Source organism: Annulohypoxylon maeteangense (genome assembly GCF_022496945.1).
Source record: "Annulohypoxylon maeteangense strain CBS 123835 unplaced genomic scaffold GGS22scaffold_9, whole genome shotgun sequence".
Lineage (NCBI taxonomy): Eukaryota > Fungi > Ascomycota > Sordariomycetes > Xylariales > Hypoxylaceae > Annulohypoxylon > Annulohypoxylon maeteangense.
The window spans coordinates 858,329-877,194 of NW_025953256.1; the positions used below are offsets into that span (position 1 = coordinate 858,329).

At 48.4% G+C, this 18,866-nt stretch overlaps 7 protein-coding genes across 7 annotated transcripts; 5 read left to right on the forward strand and 2 right to left on the reverse strand.

The window, feature by feature from the left end:
* Positions 1-88: 88 nt before the first annotated feature.
* On the forward strand, positions 89-4,304 carry GGS22DRAFT_164297 (heavy metal translocatin). Its single transcript, XM_047961510.1, has one exon. The coding sequence runs from the start codon at positions 320-322 to the stop codon at positions 3,893-3,895; it is 3,576 nt and encodes a 1,191-aa protein (XP_047818595.1). The 5' UTR covers positions 89-319; the 3' UTR covers positions 3,896-4,304.
* Positions 4,305-4,666: 362 nt separating this feature from the next.
* GGS22DRAFT_164299 (uncharacterized protein) lies at positions 4,667-6,499 on the forward strand. The gene is made up of 2 exons (XM_047961511.1): positions 4,667-5,143; positions 5,216-6,499. Exons 1-2 carry the CDS (start codon positions 4,903-4,905, stop codon positions 6,052-6,054), a joined length of 1,080 nt encoding a protein of 359 aa, XP_047818596.1. The 5' UTR covers positions 4,667-4,902; the 3' UTR covers positions 6,055-6,499.
* Positions 6,500-6,606: 107 nt separating this feature from the next.
* GGS22DRAFT_146676 (tannase and feruloyl esterase) lies at positions 6,607-8,548 on the reverse strand. The gene is made up of 2 exons (XM_047958905.1): positions 7,071-8,548; positions 6,607-7,011 (listed from the first exon to the last, which is right to left on the reverse strand). The coding sequence occupies exons 1-2, from the start codon at positions 8,304-8,306 to the stop codon at positions 6,631-6,633; spliced, it is 1,617 nt and encodes a 538-aa protein (XP_047818597.1). The 5' UTR covers positions 8,307-8,548; the 3' UTR covers positions 6,607-6,630.
* Positions 8,549-9,346: 798 nt separating this feature from the next.
* On the forward strand, positions 9,347-11,457 carry GGS22DRAFT_146690 (uncharacterized protein). The gene is made up of 2 exons (XM_047958907.1): positions 9,347-10,845; positions 10,931-11,457. The coding sequence occupies exons 1-2, from the start codon at positions 9,702-9,704 to the stop codon at positions 11,209-11,211; spliced, it is 1,425 nt and encodes a 474-aa protein (XP_047818598.1). The 5' UTR covers positions 9,347-9,701; the 3' UTR covers positions 11,212-11,457.
* On the forward strand, positions 11,295-13,857 carry GGS22DRAFT_146694 (major facilitator superfamily domain-containing protein). Its single transcript, XM_047958908.1, has 5 exons — positions 11,295-11,998; positions 12,074-12,258; positions 12,310-12,818; positions 12,889-13,364; positions 13,429-13,857. Exons 1-5 carry the CDS (start codon positions 11,703-11,705, stop codon positions 13,715-13,717), a joined length of 1,755 nt encoding a protein of 584 aa, XP_047818599.1. The 5' UTR covers positions 11,295-11,702; the 3' UTR covers positions 13,718-13,857.
* Positions 13,858-13,892: 35 nt separating this feature from the next.
* GGS22DRAFT_164308 (NAD(P)-binding protein) lies at positions 13,893-15,316 on the reverse strand. The gene is made up of 4 exons (XM_047961512.1): positions 15,075-15,316; positions 14,709-15,021; positions 14,319-14,645; positions 13,893-14,266 (listed from the first exon to the last, which is right to left on the reverse strand). Exons 1-4 carry the CDS (start codon positions 15,123-15,125, stop codon positions 14,079-14,081), a joined length of 879 nt encoding a protein of 292 aa, XP_047818600.1. The 5' UTR covers positions 15,126-15,316; the 3' UTR covers positions 13,893-14,078.
* A 413-nt stretch (positions 15,317-15,729) lies between these two features.
* GGS22DRAFT_164309 (heat shock protein 60) lies at positions 15,730-18,158 on the forward strand. Its single transcript, XM_047961513.1, has 3 exons — positions 15,730-15,968; positions 16,055-16,196; positions 16,255-18,158. Exons 1-3 carry the CDS (start codon positions 15,861-15,863, stop codon positions 17,766-17,768), a joined length of 1,764 nt encoding a protein of 587 aa, XP_047818601.1. The 5' UTR covers positions 15,730-15,860; the 3' UTR covers positions 17,769-18,158.
* Positions 18,159-18,866: the final 708 nt, after the last annotated feature.

An 18,866-nucleotide genomic window follows, 5' to 3' on the forward strand; every position in this document is an offset into this window, starting at 1 on the left:
GCACAATTCTCGCAGTCACGGCACGGAAGGACCAATACTAAGGCAGCATCCATCAACATATTTCTGATTGTTAACTTGACAATGGATTTGTTATTCTATCCCTGAAATATCTAGCAGCTTCTTTTGCTTATACCACATTTGATTTCTAACGGTTTCTGCCATCTAATAAAGATGTTTGGCTAAGGAAGTGTGAACGATAATATAAATCACCATATCACTCTTCAAATATCCAAGTACCTCTTAAGCCATCTTGGATCTTATATCAGTGGCAAACATCTCGTCCCGATAACTCGGATCCGGGGAACGGCATATCCACAACATGGCTATCCATCGTCTAGGTTCTCCCAGAAGCATACAAACGACCTTCTTGATTCCAAGCATTCACTGTCCGACCTGCGCTTCATTTCTTGAGAGCTTCCTCTTTGCTCTACGGCCAAGACCTATAGAGGTGGAAACCTCTATCCTATCACATAGCGTGACAGTCAAACACCCCACATCCCTTAGTTCCCGTTCAATCGCGCGAGCTCTAGGAGAAGCTGGCTATGAGGTCGACACCATTTTCAGGGGCGCGTCATCCGAAGAAATAAACCCAAGCGACCCTCACGGTAGCTCTGACGATGACTTTCCCTTCCAGTGGATTTCGCATCTTGGTCGGTGGTTACTATGGGGTCACAAGGTGTCGGATGATAAGGCTCGTCGAAAGCGCCATGCAGAACACTGCGAACAATGTCGCAAGGATGACGAAGTAAAGCAGTCCGAAGATGGACATACTCGATCGCCCACGCCAGGCGAGGAGTCCCTAGTTGTCGTTGAATCAGGCCCTTCGAAAACATTTAGGGCCTCTATCTCGATTGTCGGCATGACATGTAGCTCCTGTGTCGGCAAAATTGCTACAACACTTCGCGAAATACCTTGGGTGCAATCTGCTGATGTGGCGCTGATCACGCAAAATGCCACCGTGGTATATGAGGGCGAGCACAATGCTGAAGAATTGGCCGAAGCGATCGAGGATATTGGTTACGACGCGAGTATTGCCCAAGTAGAAGAAATTTCGATTTCACCTAAATCACGCCCTGGTGATGATTTATGGTCTACATCATTATCCATTACCGGGATGACATGCGCCTCTTGCGTTGGATCCATTACTTCTGTCCTCGAAAAGTTACCATATGTCAAGGAAGTAAACGTCAACCTCGTCACTGGAAACGCCATAGTCGTTGTCGATGGTAAGAGCCATGTGGACGACGTGGTGAACACGGTCGATGATATTGGCTTCAGCGCAACAGTTAACGAAACGACAAAGCTTGGAGAGGAGGTTATCGAGACTACCGAACGGGTGGTGATGATTCGAGTGGAAGGAACATACTGCCAACACTGCCCGGGGCGGGTAACAGAAGCGTTGAATAGCTTTGACGGCCGGGTGACAATCGAGAAGCCCCTGACGTCAAAAGATCCAATCATTAAAATCTCATACTCTCCAAGCGCGCCCGATTTCACGATACGCCACATCCTTGCAGCGATATCCGCCATAGACACAGCATTCCGCCCCACCATTTATCACCCGCCCACAGTTGAAGAGCGCGCGAGACAGATGCACCGCAGAATTCGCCAAAGAATACTGTATCGAGTCTTGCTATCAATCACTATAGCTATCCCGTCCTTCATAATCGGTATCGTTTACATGGCACTTCTGCCAACAAGCAACCCCGGTCGTCAGTATCTGATGCAACATTTAAAGGGGGTAACTCGAGCAGAATGGTCCCTCTTGGTTATGGCTACGCCAGTATACTTCTTCGCAGCCGATATATTCCATCGCCGTGCGATCAAAGAACTGTACTCCCTGTGGAGACCCGGAAGCCCCGCCCCTCTCCTCCGCCGCTTCTATAAGTTCGGTAGTATGGACATGCTCATGTCTTTCGGCACATCTATCGCATATTTCAGCTCCATTGCTGAACTGATTATCGCCGCTACTCAACTAGACGGAGAGCAGATGCAAGAAAACACGACTTACTTCGACTCCGTTGTCTTTCTCACCATGTTTCTCCTAATCGGACGATTGCTAGAGGCTTACAGCAAGGCGAAGACCGGGGAGGCCGTTTCTGAGCTAGGAAACCTGCGACCGAAAGAAGCTCTTCTTCTTACCTCTACCGACGGTGACGAAGAGACCTACGAAAAGGTCAATGTTGACATGGTAGAGACAGGCGATGTGGTCAGGGTCGTTCACGGTGCGTCTCCGCCATGGGATGGATATCTTCTCAGCGACAAGGCGGAATTCTCGGAAGCGAGCCTGACAGGGGAGTCGAGGCCGGTCAAGAAGACCACCGGCGACCAAGTATTCTCTGGTACTATGAACGAAGGCGGTCCCATATCCATGCGCATCACCGGGGCCTCGGGCAACTCAATGCTAGATCAAATCATCAAAGTCGTTCGGGAAGGTCAAGCGCGACGAGCCCCAATCGAAAGAGTAGCTGATGCCCTCACCAGCTACTTTGTTCCTGTCGTTACTTTAATCGCAATTTCAACCTGGCTCATTTGGCTCGGCCTTGGCCTCTCTGGGCGCCTACCACAATCGTATCTCGATACCCCGGTTGGCGGCTGGCCTTTCTGGTCGCTTCAATTCGCAATCGCCGTATTTATCATCGCCTGCCCCTGTGGTATCGGTCTAGCTGCACCAACTGCTCTCTTCGTTGGAGGCGGGTTGGCAGCTAAGCACGGGATCTTGGCAAAGGGTGGGGGTGAAGCCTTCCAGGAGGCAAGCAACATTGATATTATTGTCTTTGACAAAACAGGAACTTTGACAGAAGGCGGCGAACCGAAACTGACCGATCACGAGTTCCTATTCTCCGAGTCAGACGATTGGACTGAATCGAAAATCCTTGATTGCCTTAAAGAGATCGAATCGAACAGTAGTCATCCTATTGCCAGGGCCATTGTGTCGTTCTGCGAGGACAGAGGTATCAAAGGCATCAAAGCTCTTGGTATTGAGGAAGTTCCTGGAAAGGGGATGAAAGCCTCATTTGACCTCGGGTCCTCTCTTGGAACTGTTGAAATCCTTGTCGGAAACGAAACTCTCATGAATGATAACGCTGTACTTATCACACCCGAAGCATCTAAAATGCTGGATTCATGGAAAGATCAAGCAAAGTCTGTGGTACTGGTAGCCGGAAAATCCATCTCCTCATCCACGAATTCATCATGGAAACTTCTTGGTATCTTCGCTACCTCCGATCCTCTTCGGCCAGAGGCCAGACCCGTACTCGATGCGCTCCGACGCCAAGGCAAAGACATCTGGATGTTATCCGGCGACAACAGCAAGACGGCAAACGCAGTCGGCGCCCTCGTCGGCATCGATCCCGACCACATCATCGCCGGTGTCCTCCCAGAACAGAAAGCGGACAAAATCAGCTATCTTCAAAAGAGCCAAGCGAAAACAAGCTCAGGCTTTCTCGGGCTCGGCTCGAAATCAATTAATCAAAGAGCCGTCGTCGCCATGGTCGGCGACGGCGTCAACGACTCCCCCGCCCTAACCGTCGCCGACGTCGGCATCGCCATCGGCTCCGGCTCCGATGTCGCGATCTCAGCCGCGGAATTCGTCCTTGTGAACCCGAATCTCAACACCTTGCTCGTCCTAACCAGCCTCAGCCGCGCCGTGTTCAAGAGGGTGAAGTTTAACTTCGCTTGGGCTTTGGTGTATAATATCGTGGAACTTCCGATCGCCGCGGGTGTTCTGTACCCGTTGGTCGTGAACGGGAAGCATACGAGGTTGGACCCCGTGTGGGCGAGCTTGGCGATGGCGCTTAGTAGCGTGAGTGTGATTTGTAGTAGCCTATTGTTGAAGAGTAGGCTGCCGGTTGTTGGGTTTAAGGGGGATAGGATTTTGGGCGCGGATGGTTGAGATGTTTGGGCTTATGGGGTGTGAAGTCGAGATTGAGGACATATTAGGATCTGGATAGGAGTTTCTTTGATCAGCGACATTGATAGATACCAATAATTAGATGATGTTTTAAATAGGTACCTTTCCGGTCTTTGTGATTGTTTGGCGCTTTGTTGGATGAATTTCCTATAACTATGGGTAGGAATTAGGCATAGCGTATATAATTCTATGTTACACGGCTTATCTACCTAGAGGATCGTACATCGATTAATAAAGTTAGTAATGTCAGGTTTATTACTAGAAAAGCCAACTACTCTCAGGATCCGGTTCAAGGAACTTAGGATTCGGAAGAGTCGAATGTCGCTTCGAGGGATACTGCCCCTTGGATAGATCTCCTGGGAAGAAAGTTCATACGTCTGTCGTAATGATGAATTATGTAGGAATTAAACATGTGGGCAACCTCTGAGACATGCAGATATTCACCTATCCTTGCAAGCCTCATGTGCCTAGCCTACGCCCAGAGAATCGTCGGAATGCCGATGGGGATGCCGATAATATTGATCACATAGATATACGATATAAACCATGCCCTGTTCATTCAAATAGCTACATTAGTTCTCAAGAAGCGAAGCGATTGCATTCGTTTGAGGGGTTGATCTAACTCGACGCGATCGTCAGCTTCGAGAGCTGATTCAAATGAGGCTTGGGGTAGATATCAACTATGGCGTCAGCAATGTGCTATGAGGTCGCGATGTGGATATCATAGATATAAATAGCATCACTGTGGATGGGATTTGAGCCCCTAAATGTCCCTAGAGTCAATTCGGGATAGTGATCTCAATCTTATCTTTAGCATAAATAGTAGCGCTCTGTATCGCCAAAGGTAGTATCATAATGCGATTCTCGACAGCGAACCCCTCTCACCTACATATTGGTATTACTTCTTCGAGTGTGCTGATATTTATATATCGATCTCGACATCATTTCGATATTGATTCTCCGACCAAAGAAAAATCACGAAAATAACGATGTCGGCCGATCTTATAAACAGCGTTATAACGCAGGGCCAGCGTCTCGCTACGCACAGCTGGGAGTATGGTACCTTCGCGGAGGCTTTGCTAGAGTGGGATAACCCGAAATCTTCAGTATTCGGTAGCAATTCGTTCCCGGATGGCAAGGTACCAGTTTTGCAGGTCGCGAACACTCGCTCGCTATCGTATGTGAAGCCTCATATTTCTACTAGTGGTGATACACTTGTTGATGGAGATGGTATGTAACTTTTATTACTTCACTGATTCTGCTGTATTTATAGTAGGTACAGTTCAACTAATCCGCTAATAGGTGCCGCTGGCGATCCGGCTTCACTGGGCGTTTCCGCTATACTCATTGGCCAAACCCAACCTGAGTATCTTTCAGCGGCAGAACGCCAGGTAGAGCACCTGCTAACCGCCGTCCCGAAATACTCCAATGGCGCTATCAGCCACCGAGAATCAGTAGCGGAACTGTGGGCCGACTTCGTTTACATGGCGCCACCAACTTTAGCGTACTGGGCCATTCAGTCGAACAACGCCACCCTGTTGAGTATCGCTATCCAACAATGCGTTCTATACCGGGACGTTCTAGGTGTTCCCAAGAATGATAAAAGCGCCGGTGGACTTTGGCATCACATCATCGGCCCCCAGAGCCAAGATTTGGGTATCTGGAGTACCGGAAACGGTTGGGCTGCCGCTGGGATGAGCCGTGTCTATGCGACGGCTAAGAAGTCGCACTTCGCAAATGACGGGAAGATCAAGTCTGGTCTTTCTGAACTCAAAGGAATCATCAAATCAATCTTGGACGGCGCAATCGCGCGCGACAACGCCGAACCCAATGAACCGCTCCTGCGCAACTACCTCAATGACACTACTTGGTTTGGCGAGCTGTCAGGCACGACAATCTTGACAGCTACCGCATACCGCATGGCAAAACTCGAGCCTGCTGATTTCGGAAAAAGCTATACGTCGTGGGCAGACAGCAAGAGGCAGATCATCGTCGGGAAGATCAACAGTGACGGTCTTCTATCTCCTGTAATTAACCCCCTGAACTGGAACGACAGGACGCCTGCCACCGAATCTCCGGAAGCCCAGAGCTTTGCGGTTCTGATGTTTGCAGCATACCAGGACTTTACTTCTAGTTCTTAGAACGGTCATTAGTGATGACAAAGACGTCGTGAAAAGGGGAAGTGGGGATTGAACATACGGTCAGAGTGTGACTCAAAATCTCAACGCGTAGTGAAGCGCTATTATTTAGTGGCTAAACTACCTGGGCTGCCGCAGTTCCCCGCTGAATTGCAGCGAGTGGAATCACTGTTGGTTCTCGTCTTAGCTTGAAATCTGTACAGTACCAACTGGGTGCCTACCACTAGTTACACACTGGGCAAGGCCTTGGACAGATATGCGAAACTTCTGGCAACCCCTTATTATATTTTATTAAATTGTATATATCGCGCAACATCACAATCTGGCTAAATAATATGTATAGCTTTTTTCAATTGAACTAGAACGGCCAATATTTGTCATAACCTTCCCTCGAACCTGCATCCACTAATAGACTTGCCTTGGGTAGCTTACATAATCACACATAAGCTATCCCTCACAAATTTCAGAGCTCTGGTCAGATGGAAGTTTGGCCTATGGAGACCTGTTAGTAGCGGATCATGGAGCGAAGTAGAAGAAAAGCTCATCAAGTGCTTGTACCGTATTCCTAGCGAGAGTAGTTTAGAGTTCTTCTCCCAACGGCGTCACCGTTTCTTCGCATGCTAGGTCCGATTCGTGACAACAATAGAAGTCATCATCCTTATGGTTTGAGCGCAATCCTTTATAACGTACTTTCTGAGGGTATGGGCATAGAACACCATTACGCATCGTTCCATCCTGTTGGGGAGCGGACGCGGGAAGCTTGTCAGGGGCAATGCCGGACTCAACCCATGAGACCAGAGCCTTGAAAAGCCCCGCAGGATAATATCCCCCGGCGCCAGTAAAGCAGTGAGCAAGCCCTGGAGCTTCGAAGACGCGATAATAGTCGTGAACACGATTGTCTTTCGCGGCGACTTGATCGAAGAAGTGGGTTGTGGAGTTTGGAGGAATAGTGCTATCCGCCTGCAATAATTCGTTAGCGACTTATAGAAGCAACATCCAAGTAGGCATCTAATACTTACCAAACCGTGGTAAGATAAAATCTTCCCTCCTACATCTCGGAATGCGTCGAGATTAGGTTCGACATTGCAGAATGGCCCATATTCTTCCTCCGAGGCCTGGAAAATGTCTTCGAACTCGGCGGCTGTTACAGCTGAGATATCGAAATCAGGGTCCTTCTTTACAAGAAACCGTATCCACTCATCTATCATGCTCCCTGTCTTTCCCACGCAAGTCCCATTCTGGTAACAGACAGTTGTCGCAAGACCGTGGATGACAGTGAACCCGATATCTTCTTCAACCAATGCCGCCCCTTTCTTAAGTCCCCACCAAAGGGGCGAGCCATCCGATTTTCGAACTCCGGTCCAAGTCGCATTCGCAACTTTCGCCGCTGTTTCCGAGATGAGGATGGTTTCGGGGACACCTGTATCATTACAGCTAATAGGCTCGCCGACAACTGAATGGGGGTCAAAATTACAGTTATCTGGATCAGAGATGATTCCATCGACCGATCCATCGTCAGCATCGCAGTAATCAATCGCAGCTTGAGTTATAGCGAGAAGTTCGCAGTTCTTCGAGTACTGGCCCATTGCTTTCATCACAAGTTGGGGCCAGAGATCACCCACTCCGATTAGAGTGAGATCCAACGCGGGAGCTGAAGCTGCTATGCCATTGAATGCCGTAGGGTATTTCTCAGCAAGCTTCATGCCCTGTCGACCCCCTTGGGAGCAGCCGCTCCAATAGGAATGGTGCGGTGGTTTGCCGAAGTAGCTTTCTGTGATCGCCTTTCCAATAATAGACAATTCATTGAGTGATGTATAACCGAAGTTTTCCAATAGGTGGTAATTGACATGTCCAGGGCTCGATAGTACCCAGTCGGCAGGGTCAGAAGAGGCATGTCCGGCATCGGTAGTCGCGGCAGAGTATCCCTCGGCCACTGCTCCAAGCATAGAGTAGGCTGCTAATGGAAATGCAAGGCCTCCAGCGGCCCATCCTCCACCGCCTATACCTTGCATTCTTCCATTCCAACCATCCTGTGGAAGGAATACATCCACGGTGACGTTGTCGGTCGTCCCAGTATGGGTGTAGGTAGTCGTTACATGGCAATAACTAACCCCTTGGACATCAAGAGCCCCATTGTTGACATATAGGCTTTCGGGTATGTGAGTGGTAACATTAGAGATCAAAGAGGAACTAAGCGATGTGAATTGTACCCCTGGAAGGGATGGATATGGTATCGTAGCAGGGCTGCACATCATGAAGGAATTTTGGTATCTGAATCATGATTTTAGATGTATACCTTCCAAGCTAAACTCTAGGAAACCGGTCTTTTATAGCTTTTCAATTGCTGCTCCAACCGATAAAACTTTTCTGGCTAAGCCCCTGAGATTGTCGACTCGATTCGCTGTGGTAGCGCATGCAATGTGACGTTTGCAGCGCCCAGATCAGCCCTATTTGAGCAATTCAAGGATAGCGGGAGGTAGTGAAGGGTCCGTCTAACCCGTCGGAGTTCTTTTATACGGTCCATACTCCGCGAGAGGTGGACAAATTGACCGTCCCTGGTTGACCGGTCGTCGCTGGCAGTGCCCTAAGTAAGCCAAATCTCGCGGGCTGTTTCAGCGCGATCTCAGCGGTTTTCTGTTTTGGGCAGAGTGTTAAAAATATGGACTAGTCTCGTACCAATAAGTGCGCGTACGAGCTTAAAGTACGAGTCCTAACCATGATTATATAACCATATTACATAATGATGAATCTTTTTGGATTATGTAAGCCAATAGGTACCAGAATCCACCCCGCTTTTCTACTCGTACTTCGTACGGATTCGCACAAGCCTAAAGGTCTTTCACCAAACTGGTACTCGTACTCGTATAGTACGAGTTGTACAGTTTGGAATCTAGAACTTCTTGGTAGCTGCCTAAACGATAGGCAGCAAAATTATGTATAACTTCAAGCGGTGGCTCTGAGTAATGTGATTTTTGTCTTGGGAATGTTTGTCGATTACGTAATATGTCAGTGTCTACGGTGCTGCTATGGTAAGAAGTATAGTGGTCTTAGGGGGCGAAGTGCCCTATAGTTGTTAACGATTTTACAATTTTACAAATGAGTAAGCAGAAACCCCCTTTTCAACTATGTAGGATATTTAATTGCATAGATATATTACTAATATTCATTTCTCAAGGTATTGCTACTAAGCCAATTATTACTTAACATATGATTCCTAAGTACTTACCTAAGCATCTGATTACGTGTGATGATTGTCAAAAATGATTTTACGCACCTAAGTACCATACGTCGTAGAGGCATACAAATTTGACGAATAATCCAACCAGCAACATCTTTCAAAATCATCATAATATTATTATATAAGCGCGGGAAATATGCAGATACGTAAAATAATCCCAGATAGGCTGTTAATCCTACCCCAGTCTTATGCGGGGGGCACCATCATGCCTCACATTCTGCGGCACAGCCTGCGCCGCACAAATCCAGAAGATTACGACGATTTGATTTTACCTAATCTATCCATTTCGTAGCCTTGTTCAATCGAAAACAGATGAAAGATAAACCATTGAAGACGACGTTTTCAGCTTCGCAATACTCCGCCAAGAGAAAAGATATCGAATCCCCGCGGGAAGAATAGAGTCCAGACGGCTATGTCTGCATTGTCATCGCGCCGATCCGCCTGTGACAGGTGCAAGGGCCAGAAGCTCAGATGCCTGCGGGATCAAGGACAAGAGCGTTGTTATCGATGTACACGAGCAAATGCAGAATGCCTTACTACCCCAACCTTACGCTTTCGTAACGTTTCGGGAGTGGATGACACTGGGGCCGGATCGCGTAAACGGGCGCGACATGATGGATATCAACAACCTAATCTAATTCCTAGTGTTGACCAGGGAACAAGCAATCTTCTCTCCACATACACCGTTGGAAGTGCCGGTCATTCGCCGAACCAGGGCCCTTTCTCTTCCGAACTGACCGGATTGTTAGACCCTTCTATATACGGATTGATGTCTAGCGATGCTCTCGAAGGAAATTTCTCCTTCTTTGATACCGCAGCGAATAAGATTGATAAGTTTACGGACGACGGTCCTAGAGAAAGCTCGTCTGCATCTCAACCTCAGCATTCACCAAAAAGTACGTCACGTTCTCAATGTTATGAGAATCATTGGGATAATGTCGTGCCGTTTTCCTCAGACGGCGTCATTGCTACCCAAGATCAAGATTCCCAACTCGGCAGTACGATTCCAGGAGAAGTTCATATTCAACGGCTCTCCAAGATCAATCTAAATCTAGTCACCATATTAAGCCGTGTTTGTCAAGGGTCCCCTCATGTGTCTCTCAACACCCTTATGTCGCCAGCGAACGATTATTCATCAAGCCTGATTTACAGTATAACGGACGGGACACGCGAGTTTATAGATATTCTACGCGCCCTTGCAGGTGCGACCCGACGACCACCTTCCTCGTCATCTAATGGTACCTCCCCAGGGTCTCAGGGGTCAGAATCTAGCAGGAATAGGAATATTCCAACTACACCACAGGGCTGCTTCTCAAACTCCCAAGTATACAGCCTAACGTTAGCAAATCCTAACCCTGTATTTACACCAACCAACGAGCCCACAACCACCCTAGACGCTACAACACTGCTACTCTTACTCACGTCTTACATACACGTCACGCGACTCTTTCTAATCGTTTTTGCACATACCTACGAATGTCTCAGAGAGATCTCTAACAGCGACAAGCCTTCTTTATGTGCTATCCCCGGAGTCGATTTTGGCGATTTACCCATCCGTACGTCTCTCCAACCTCATTCATACACGCACAATGTATAATGAATGTCCCCAAGTTTAATAGAGAAAGAAACTGATATCTACAGAGTCTGGCAATCTTCAAGCCGTGATGTTCATCGAAATTGTCAACAATCTGTTCGAGAGGATAGAAAGTCTACTTGGAATACCCAGGCAATTCCGAGTTGGTACGCGCGGATCCGACGACGGTGGTTTATTAAATGAAGAAGAGGTCAATGGAGCTCTTAACATGATGATTTTGAAGGAAGAGCTTGTGTATCAGCCCGAACGCGGAAAAGGGGGCGCTAAGTCACTGCGTATGTTTCTCGACATGACGAAACAGCTCCTGCGCGAAAAAATAACGCCATGAGGTGTCTTCAGGACCGGTGCGATATGAATGGCATGTAACAACGTGCCATTATAGCGGATATCCCATGTCGTGGTCGATAAAGCGTAATAGCCCAGGAGGCCCCTTCGCGATAGACCCACATTTACTATATAAGTTAGATTTGGATCTCAGATGATGAAGGACACGTTCAATAGACTATTCGATCATTGATATCATTTACTATATTTCTTCTGGATTTCTGCAGTTGGAATTCGATCTTGAAATCGCATGCTGCCATCGTTAGCCCATTCAACCAGCCAATCATCATGTCCGATCCCTGCGAGACACATCCAAAAAAGGCAATTCTACACCGACACCGAAGGGGCATCCGACTCCGAATCAAGTGCCGCTTTTCAAAGCGGCAAGATTCGGCGCATCATCTATATAAGAGATATCTAGATGCCAAATGAGATAGGAATGTTACCCACCTCGATTCGTCCAATTCATTTACCGTCGCTCTCTCCTCCTTCGCCATGGCCGCAGACCAGACTTCTTTAGATCCATTGGACCATCGCTCACACCATTCGCACTCCGACCCCATCGAAGAGAAACGCGAAATGAGCTCCGACAACAGTGTAGAAGAAATCAAAGAGTCGGGCGACTTCAAGCGCGGCTTTCGTTTCTGGGCGATCATCATCGGCTTAGGCGTCACCAACCTTCTCGGAGCCTTTGAGAACACCGTCGTCACCACCTCCGCGCCGATCATCGTCTCCGAACTAGGGCTCGGGGCGAATTATATCTGGATCACGAACGCGTTCTTTGTCTGCAGGTAAGAAACCCCCCTCGCAGCGACCCGAGAGTAAATACTAGGTATTGGACTTGGCTGACTAATCGGATGAATAAGCGCGGCCTTCCAACCCCTATTCGGTCAACTCTGCAACGTCTTCGGGCGACGATGGACAACCCTCGTTATCGTTGCGATTTTCACTCTCGGGAGCGGTATATGTGGAGGCGCTACGAGTGGTGCCATGCTCATTGCTGGCCGCGCGGTGCAAGGGCTTGGGTCTGGAGGCATTATTATGGCTGCTGGTGAGTTGTCTGAGTAAGATATTACATAAGCGATTACTAACAGGTCTCTAGATATCATCATATCGGATCTGGTTCCCTTGCGACAGCGCGGTAATTATGTAGCTGTTATTCTGGCTATCTATGGTGTCGGTACCACGTTGGGGCCTTATATCGGTGGCTCGATCGTGCAAGTGACGACTTGGAGATGGGTCTTCTATATGAATCTCCCGATCGGAGGGCTCGCTTTGGTCGTGCTGTACTTCTCTCTTCATGTGAACTACAACAAGGAGATGTCGTTTATGCAGAAACTGAAGCGCCTCGATTTGGTTGGTAATGGCATCCTCATGGCGGCGACCGTGGCTGTCCTGTGGGCCCTAACGGTAGGCGGAGTACAATATCCGTGGGGCTCGTGGAATGTCTTGGTACCCTTGGTCCTCGGTATATTTGGTTTTGGACTCTTCGCGATATATGAGAAATGGGGATGGTCGGCCGAGCCTGTCATGCCACCGAGGCTTTTCAACAACCGCACTTCGGTCATCGTGAGCGTCAATACCTTCCTCAACTCTGCTCTTCTCTACTGGGTAAGTGATTTCTCGATCCGTTACACCCCATTTTCATATATCACTGTTTTACTGATCTCACGCTCTGCAGATTGTGTACTTTATGCCCGTATACTTCCAAGCAGTAAAGCTCTACAGCCCATCCTACTCCGGCGTCGCGCTTCTACCCCAATCCCTCGTCGGTATCCCCGGGGCCGCTATATCAGCAGTCGCGCTCTCCCGCTGGGGAAAGTACAAGCCCCTACATTTCGCCGGATTCGGAGTTTTCACCCTTGGAATCGGCCTGTTCGCATACCTAGACGAGACTTCCTCAACAGCGGAATGGGCGGTGTTCCAGTCCATCGCAGCTCTTGGCGCGGGTATGGTCCTCAACACGCAGCTACCGGCTTTCCAGGCTCCTGTACCTGAATCAGACCAAGCCGCCGCGACAGCGTCCTGGTGCTTCATACGCACGTTTGGGAATGTGTGGGGTGTTGCTATCCCTGGTGTCATATTCAATAACCGCATTAACGAACTGCTGTCGCGGGTCTCAGATTCAGGGGTGCGGGACCTCTTGGCCAACGGGGAGTAAGTTTTTCACACATCTGAAGAAGTTCACACTATTCGGAGATGCTGACATTGGTAATTGTAGTGCGTACCAGTACGGGTCAGCGAGTTTTGTAGGGTCATTCCCCCAGCCGCTACAAGGCGAGGTTGTCAGTGTGTACCGTGATGCGCTGAAGCTAGTCTTCGAAGTAGCTATCGCATTCGGCGGTCTTGCAGTATTACTTGTTTTCCTCGAGAAGGAGATCCCGCTCCGAACAGAGCTCGAGACAGAGTACGGAATGAAGGATCCCTCTAAGAAAGATGCTGCTGAGCGGGAGGCTGACGTGGAGAATAACGCTGGGGAAATATCATTGGAAGCTCGACCTAAGAACTAATTTAGGGGTATAATATGATTGAGTGATGTAAGATTGGTGGAGTAACAGGGATGGATTATTGGAGTGTAATACAGAGTAGGGAGCACTGTACTATATTTAAGCCATAGATTGTATCTTAGTAGACATTTTCTTTGTTAATACGTACTTGAAAATAGAAATAATAGATTCATAATCAGCTGTATTAGTTTTAATTTAATTTCCGCAAGGCAACGGTATGGGATGCGATAGGCTATGCCAAGAAAAATTCAAGTCCGCGAAGTACTGAGACACCGTGTGTCGCCGTGTCCGTATCCGAAAGACTGTGGGGCGCGTCTCCCAGAGCACTCCTTCCCGAATTATCTGTTATTTCGGACACCGAACTTCAAGCAGTCAAGCCTTCTTCCTTTTCAATCTCATCTTTACTCGGGGACCATTTGTCTTGGAGGTTCTTGTCCAAACTGAGCTCAAATACATCCTTAGGCCACCATTCGCCCCAGCTTGTTAAGAAGATCTGATCGGGATCTTCAGGGAAGTCATCCCGCGTGAATGCACGAAGGATACTTTGAGCACCTGATTATTTGATCAGTCATATGTGAGTACGAATAACCAATGTTGAACATACCTTCGGGGATACTTTTGGCATCTGGATGGTTCGAGGTAAATTGCATGCTGGTGCCTCGAGGAAGTCCGGTACCGGGAATCAAACCAGGGGAGACGGCAACAACATCGCATTTGCCTTGGAGTTGGCGGCGCCACCAGTGAGCTCCGAGGAGTTGAATGAATTTGGTGGCGCTGTAAACGCTGCGCTCTGTCTTTGAAGCGCCTTTGACGTCATTATCCAGCAAACTGGTGTCTTTGACCATTCGCACAGCTCCACTTGAGACAACTACAATGCGCGATCGGGACGACTCCAATTTCTCTCGGAGTAAATGAATAAGGTAATGCTGAGCTGATATGCTTGTTAATGCTAATTGTCTGATTGTGGTAAATTACCTAGTACTATGCTTCTTACAAAGATGGTTGACGATGTAAGCTTCGCTCCACTTAGAACCATGAGGACCGGGCTCGTCAGCGTTGATAGCTATTGCTGCATTGAGTAGCAGGTAGTCAACCTTGTCCTGTCCGACTTTATCAAGAACTTGCTGCGAGAAAGTCTTGACCGTCCTCAGGTTTGATAGCTCCAAAGGGACAATAGTTAAGCTGTGTCTATTGCCGTCATACTTGAGTCCATCGTAAGCTGCTTGAGCTGTCTTGGTATCTCTGGCTCCAAGGATAAACTTGTATGGCTGTGTTTGTGCAAGAAGCTGCTTGACCAATTCAAATCCCTATAGATAGAATTAGAACACCTGTACGTTAAGTGCATTTATTAGAGACTTACCAAGCCTGAAGTGGCGCCGGTCGCCACAATAGTCTTTGCAATCGTAGACATGTCGAAGAGTGAAATCGTATCTGAGAAGGTTAGGGAAACTGCTATGTTGAGGGAGCAATCTCAAACCATCCGTCCCTCGCGTTTATTATATATTATTATGACACGTATATGTAATCACGGCAATAGGTTTTAAGAGCTCTCTAACCTCCATATCAATACCTACTCGAGAAGGCACACTGCTGGCAATTTACTAATTCCTCTTGCCTAGTAGACAGAGTTGACGCTGACAAATCTAGCGTAACCTTAACAGCTTATGAATCGCCTACTGGCTGTTGTCTATTGCTCCGAGTACCGTACCTATCTCTCCGGATAGGTAGTATTGAAGATCCTACGGACTCGCATCTCTGCAGCGAATAGTTTCAATTGTAATTAGAAACAGACATTGAATGTTTAGCCAATACCAATACGCTTTCAATCAAAATCGATCAAACGCAACATTCGACTCTAGAATTGCAACAATCAAGTTCTACGAATTTCTATGGGTCCCCAACTGCGGTACCGCTATGCTGTAACAGGTTAGCGCCCACGAGCTTCGGCTTCTGGCCGGTTCCTTCGTCATTGGACGATTAAATTTTTTGAAGCTTTTCTTCCCCGGGCCTCCAAATTCTAACTTTCACCACCTTCACCTAAACAATTCTTAAGGAACCTCTCTTCTTCTTTCTGTGATTCGTAGCCAGGTGGTGGTATCTACCTTAATTCTCTACTCCTACTTAATCCAGAAATACCACTATCATAATGCAGCGTGCTCTTTCCTCCCGAGCGCGGGCTTCGGTCCTATCTTCGGCTGCTGCAAAGAAATACCGGACTGCGGGACTCTCTCAACAGGTTCGATTTGCGCACAAGGTTGGTATATCGTCTCCCAAGAGCTTCAGCCCCGGCGGACTCTTTTTATATCTTCCCATATATGTTGCTGACTATAACTACTGTAGGAATTGAAGTTTGGTGTCGAAGGCCGGGCTGCTCTGCTCGCTGGTGTTGAGACTCTCGCTAAAGCCGTTGCCACCACACTTGGTCCCAAAGGCCGAAATGTCTTAATTGAGTCAAGCTACGGCTCTCCCAAGATCACAAAGGGTATGTAATCAACCCAGTTATACTTTTGACCGTAAATACTAACCTATGGCATTTATAGATGGTGTTACCGTTGCAAAAGCTATTAGCTTACAAGACAAGTTCGAAAACCTCGGCGCAAAGTTACTACAAGACGTCGCATCGAAGACGAACGAATCTGCCGGTGACGGAACTACAAGTGCCACAGTACTAGCCAGGGCTATCTTCTCCGAAACCGTCAAGAATGTCGCTGCCGGTTGCAACCCCATGGATCTGCGACGTGGTACTCAAGCGGCTGTCGATGCTGTCGTCGAGTACCTCCAGAAGAACAAGCGGGATATTACGACCAGCGAAGAAGTCGCTCAGGTCGCCACCATCAGCGCTAACGGAGATACCCACATTGGCAAGTTGATTGCTAATGCTATGGAGAAGGTCGGCAAGGAGGGTGTTATCACCGTCAAGGAGGGAAAGACGATGAACGATGAACTCGAGGTCACAGAGGGTATGCGATTTGACCGTGGCTACGTCTCTCCCTACTTCATCACAGACGCCAAGGCGCAAAAGGTTGAGTTCGAAAAGCCCCTCATCCTCCTCTCCGAGAAGAAGATCTCTGCTGTCCAAGATATTATCCCTGCTCTTGAGGCTTCCACTCAATTGCGACGACCTCTTGTTATCATTGCCGAGGATATTGACGGAGAAGCCCTAGCTGTCTGTATCCTGAACAAGCTCCGTGGCCAGCTCCAGGTTGCTGCTGTCAAGGCTCCCGGCTTCGGTGACAACCGAAAGTCAGTCCTCGGCGATATTGCCGTTCTCACCAATGGTACCGTCTTCACTGATGAGCTCGACATCAAGCTGGAGAAGGCTACTCCCGATATGCTTGGTTCCACCGGTTCCATCACAATCACTAAGGAGGATACTATCATCCTTAACGGTGAGGGTACTAAAGACGCTATTGCCCAGCGATGCGAGCAGATCCGTGGCGTTATGGCCGACCCCTCCACTTCTGAGTACGAGAAGGAGAAGCTGCAGGAGCGTCTTGCTAAGCTCTCCGGTGGTGTTGCCGTTATCAAGGTCGGTGGTTCTTCCGAGGTTGAGGTCGGTGAGAAGAAGGATCGCTTTGTCGATGCCTTGAACGCTACCCGTGCCGCTGTCGAAGAAGGTATTCTACCTGGTGGTGGCACTGCCCTCCTCAAGGCTGCCAGCAACGCTCTGAAGGATGTCAAGTCTAGTAACTTCGATCAGCAACTCGGTGTCAGCATTGTCAAGAACGCCATCACACGACCGGCTAGAACGATTGTTGAGAACGCGGGCTTAGAAGGTTCCGTAGTTGTTGGTAAGCTCATGGATGAGTTTGGCAGCGACTTCAACAAGGGATTCGACAGCGCCAAGGGAGAGTACGTCGACATGATCCACGCTGGTATCCTCGACCCTCTCAAGGTTGTCCGAACTGGTCTAATCGACGCTAGCGGTGTCGCTTCGCTACTAGGCACCACCGAGGTTGCCATCGTTGAGGCTGCCGAAGAGAAGCCTGCTGGTGGTATGGGAGGAGGCATGGGCGGAATGGGCGGAATGGGTGGTATGGGAGGAATGATGTAAGACGTCTATGATTGAATGTCCTCCTTCTCTTGTCATGTATCAAAAAAATTTGGGTTCGGGAGCATTGACCTCGGTGTTATGCGGACGGATTACATGATGGCTCTCATATCTTTTTTATCTCTCCCCTCTACCTACCTACCTTCTACCCTCTTCCCATACTTTGTTCATACCTCTTGATATCCCGAGCGGCGTTGTAAAAAAAAGAGTTGTATACTAGAACTACGAGTCACGAAATTACCTACCTCCCGGTGGATGATCATAATCGATATGATTGATAACACGGTTGCCTCCCCTTTTTTTCATTGGTGCCTAACAAGGCATCAAGTTCCAAGATTGTGTGTTTATTTTGTTTATATTACCATAGTAAGTTCTGCCTGGTTTCTAAGGTGATGCCTTATATTATGATGCGCGATGACGAATCCTGGTGGCTCATCCTGTAATATCAAAGGCAGCAGGTTACTGGTTACTGTCTAGGTAGCGGTTAGCAGGTTAAGTAGCGGTATTGGCGGTGGTTGAAGGCTATATTGCAATATAAAAAGAGATCACGTGAAGAGGTCGGTACGAGTATTACGAAATCATGTTGCGGTCATTGTGGTCTTTGTTGCCCGATGGCAGCGATGGTAGGACAGTGCAGTCTGGGATGGTCGACCCAGTTACCGCCAAGAAAAAGTTCGTTCTTAGAGCTGCAAGCAAGCATCACACAACCATATTTTATGGCCAACAACTGCCCACTTTCCTTCTTCAACCTCTCCCACTTGTTCGGCCTAGTCCCCACTAATAAACAAGCCCCCCTTGCCCACCCCTGTCCTCTTGTCCCTCCTACCCAGGTGCAGACTGTGCAGTGTGCTCATTGTTCCCCCTACAACACCCCTACCATCCCTACCACCCGCCTAAAACCCCCTCCCCAAAACATTGAACCCCACCAAGGCTTTATTGTTACAGTTGTGTTGATTTCTCTCTGCTTCGTCGTGCGTGCCTCTTTTTTTCATCAGCCCGCAGCCCGCAGCCCGACCTTCCCCTCCATTGCGATAGTGCCCACACTAAAAACATTACATCTTTCCAACCCTTGGAATCTCTCTCCTTTCTACCGTACCCTCC

Coding starts and splice junctions, on each gene's coding strand:
- GGS22DRAFT_164297 (XM_047961510.1), top strand. CDS start 320: ATGGCTATCCATCGTCTAGGTTCTCCCAGAAGCATACAAACGACCTTC.
- GGS22DRAFT_164299 (XM_047961511.1), top strand. CDS start 4,903: ATGTCGGCCGATCTTATAAACAGCGTTATAACGCAGGGCCAGCGTCTC. Junction 5,144..5,215: donor TACACTTGTTGATGGAGATG/GTATGTAACTTT, acceptor ATCCGCTAATAG/GTGCCGCTGGCGATCCGGCT.
- GGS22DRAFT_146676 (XM_047958905.1), bottom strand. CDS start 8,306: ATGATGTGCAGCCCTGCTACGATACCATATCCATCCCTTCCAGGGGTA. Junction 7,012..7,070: donor TTTTATCTTACCACGGTTTG/GTAAGTATTAGA, acceptor GAATTATTGCAG/GCGGATAGCACTATTCCTCC.
- GGS22DRAFT_146690 (XM_047958907.1), top strand. CDS start 9,702: ATGTCTGCATTGTCATCGCGCCGATCCGCCTGTGACAGGTGCAAGGGC. Junction 10,846..10,930: donor TTTTGGCGATTTACCCATCC/GTACGTCTCTCC, acceptor TGATATCTACAG/AGTCTGGCAATCTTCAAGCC.
- GGS22DRAFT_146694 (XM_047958908.1), top strand. CDS start 11,703: ATGGCCGCAGACCAGACTTCTTTAGATCCATTGGACCATCGCTCACAC. Junction 11,999..12,073: donor AACGCGTTCTTTGTCTGCAG/GTAAGAAACCCC, acceptor CGGATGAATAAG/CGCGGCCTTCCAACCCCTAT. Junction 13,365..13,428: donor GACCTCTTGGCCAACGGGGA/GTAAGTTTTTCA, acceptor TGGTAATTGTAG/TGCGTACCAGTACGGGTCAG.
- GGS22DRAFT_164308 (XM_047961512.1), bottom strand. CDS start 15,125: ATGTCTACGATTGCAAAGACTATTGTGGCGACCGGCGCCACTTCAGGC. Junction 14,646..14,708: donor TTACATCGTCAACCATCTTT/GTAAGAAGCATA, acceptor CAAGCATATCAG/CTCAGCATTACCTTATTCAT. Junction 14,267..14,318: donor TGCCAAAAGTATCCCCGAAG/GTATGTTCAACA, acceptor TCAAATAATCAG/GTGCTCAAAGTATCCTTCGT.
- GGS22DRAFT_164309 (XM_047961513.1), top strand. CDS start 15,861: ATGCAGCGTGCTCTTTCCTCCCGAGCGCGGGCTTCGGTCCTATCTTCG. Junction 15,969..16,054: donor AGGTTCGATTTGCGCACAAG/GTTGGTATATCG, acceptor TAACTACTGTAG/GAATTGAAGTTTGGTGTCGA. Junction 16,197..16,254: donor CTCTCCCAAGATCACAAAGG/GTATGTAATCAA, acceptor TGGCATTTATAG/ATGGTGTTACCGTTGCAAAA.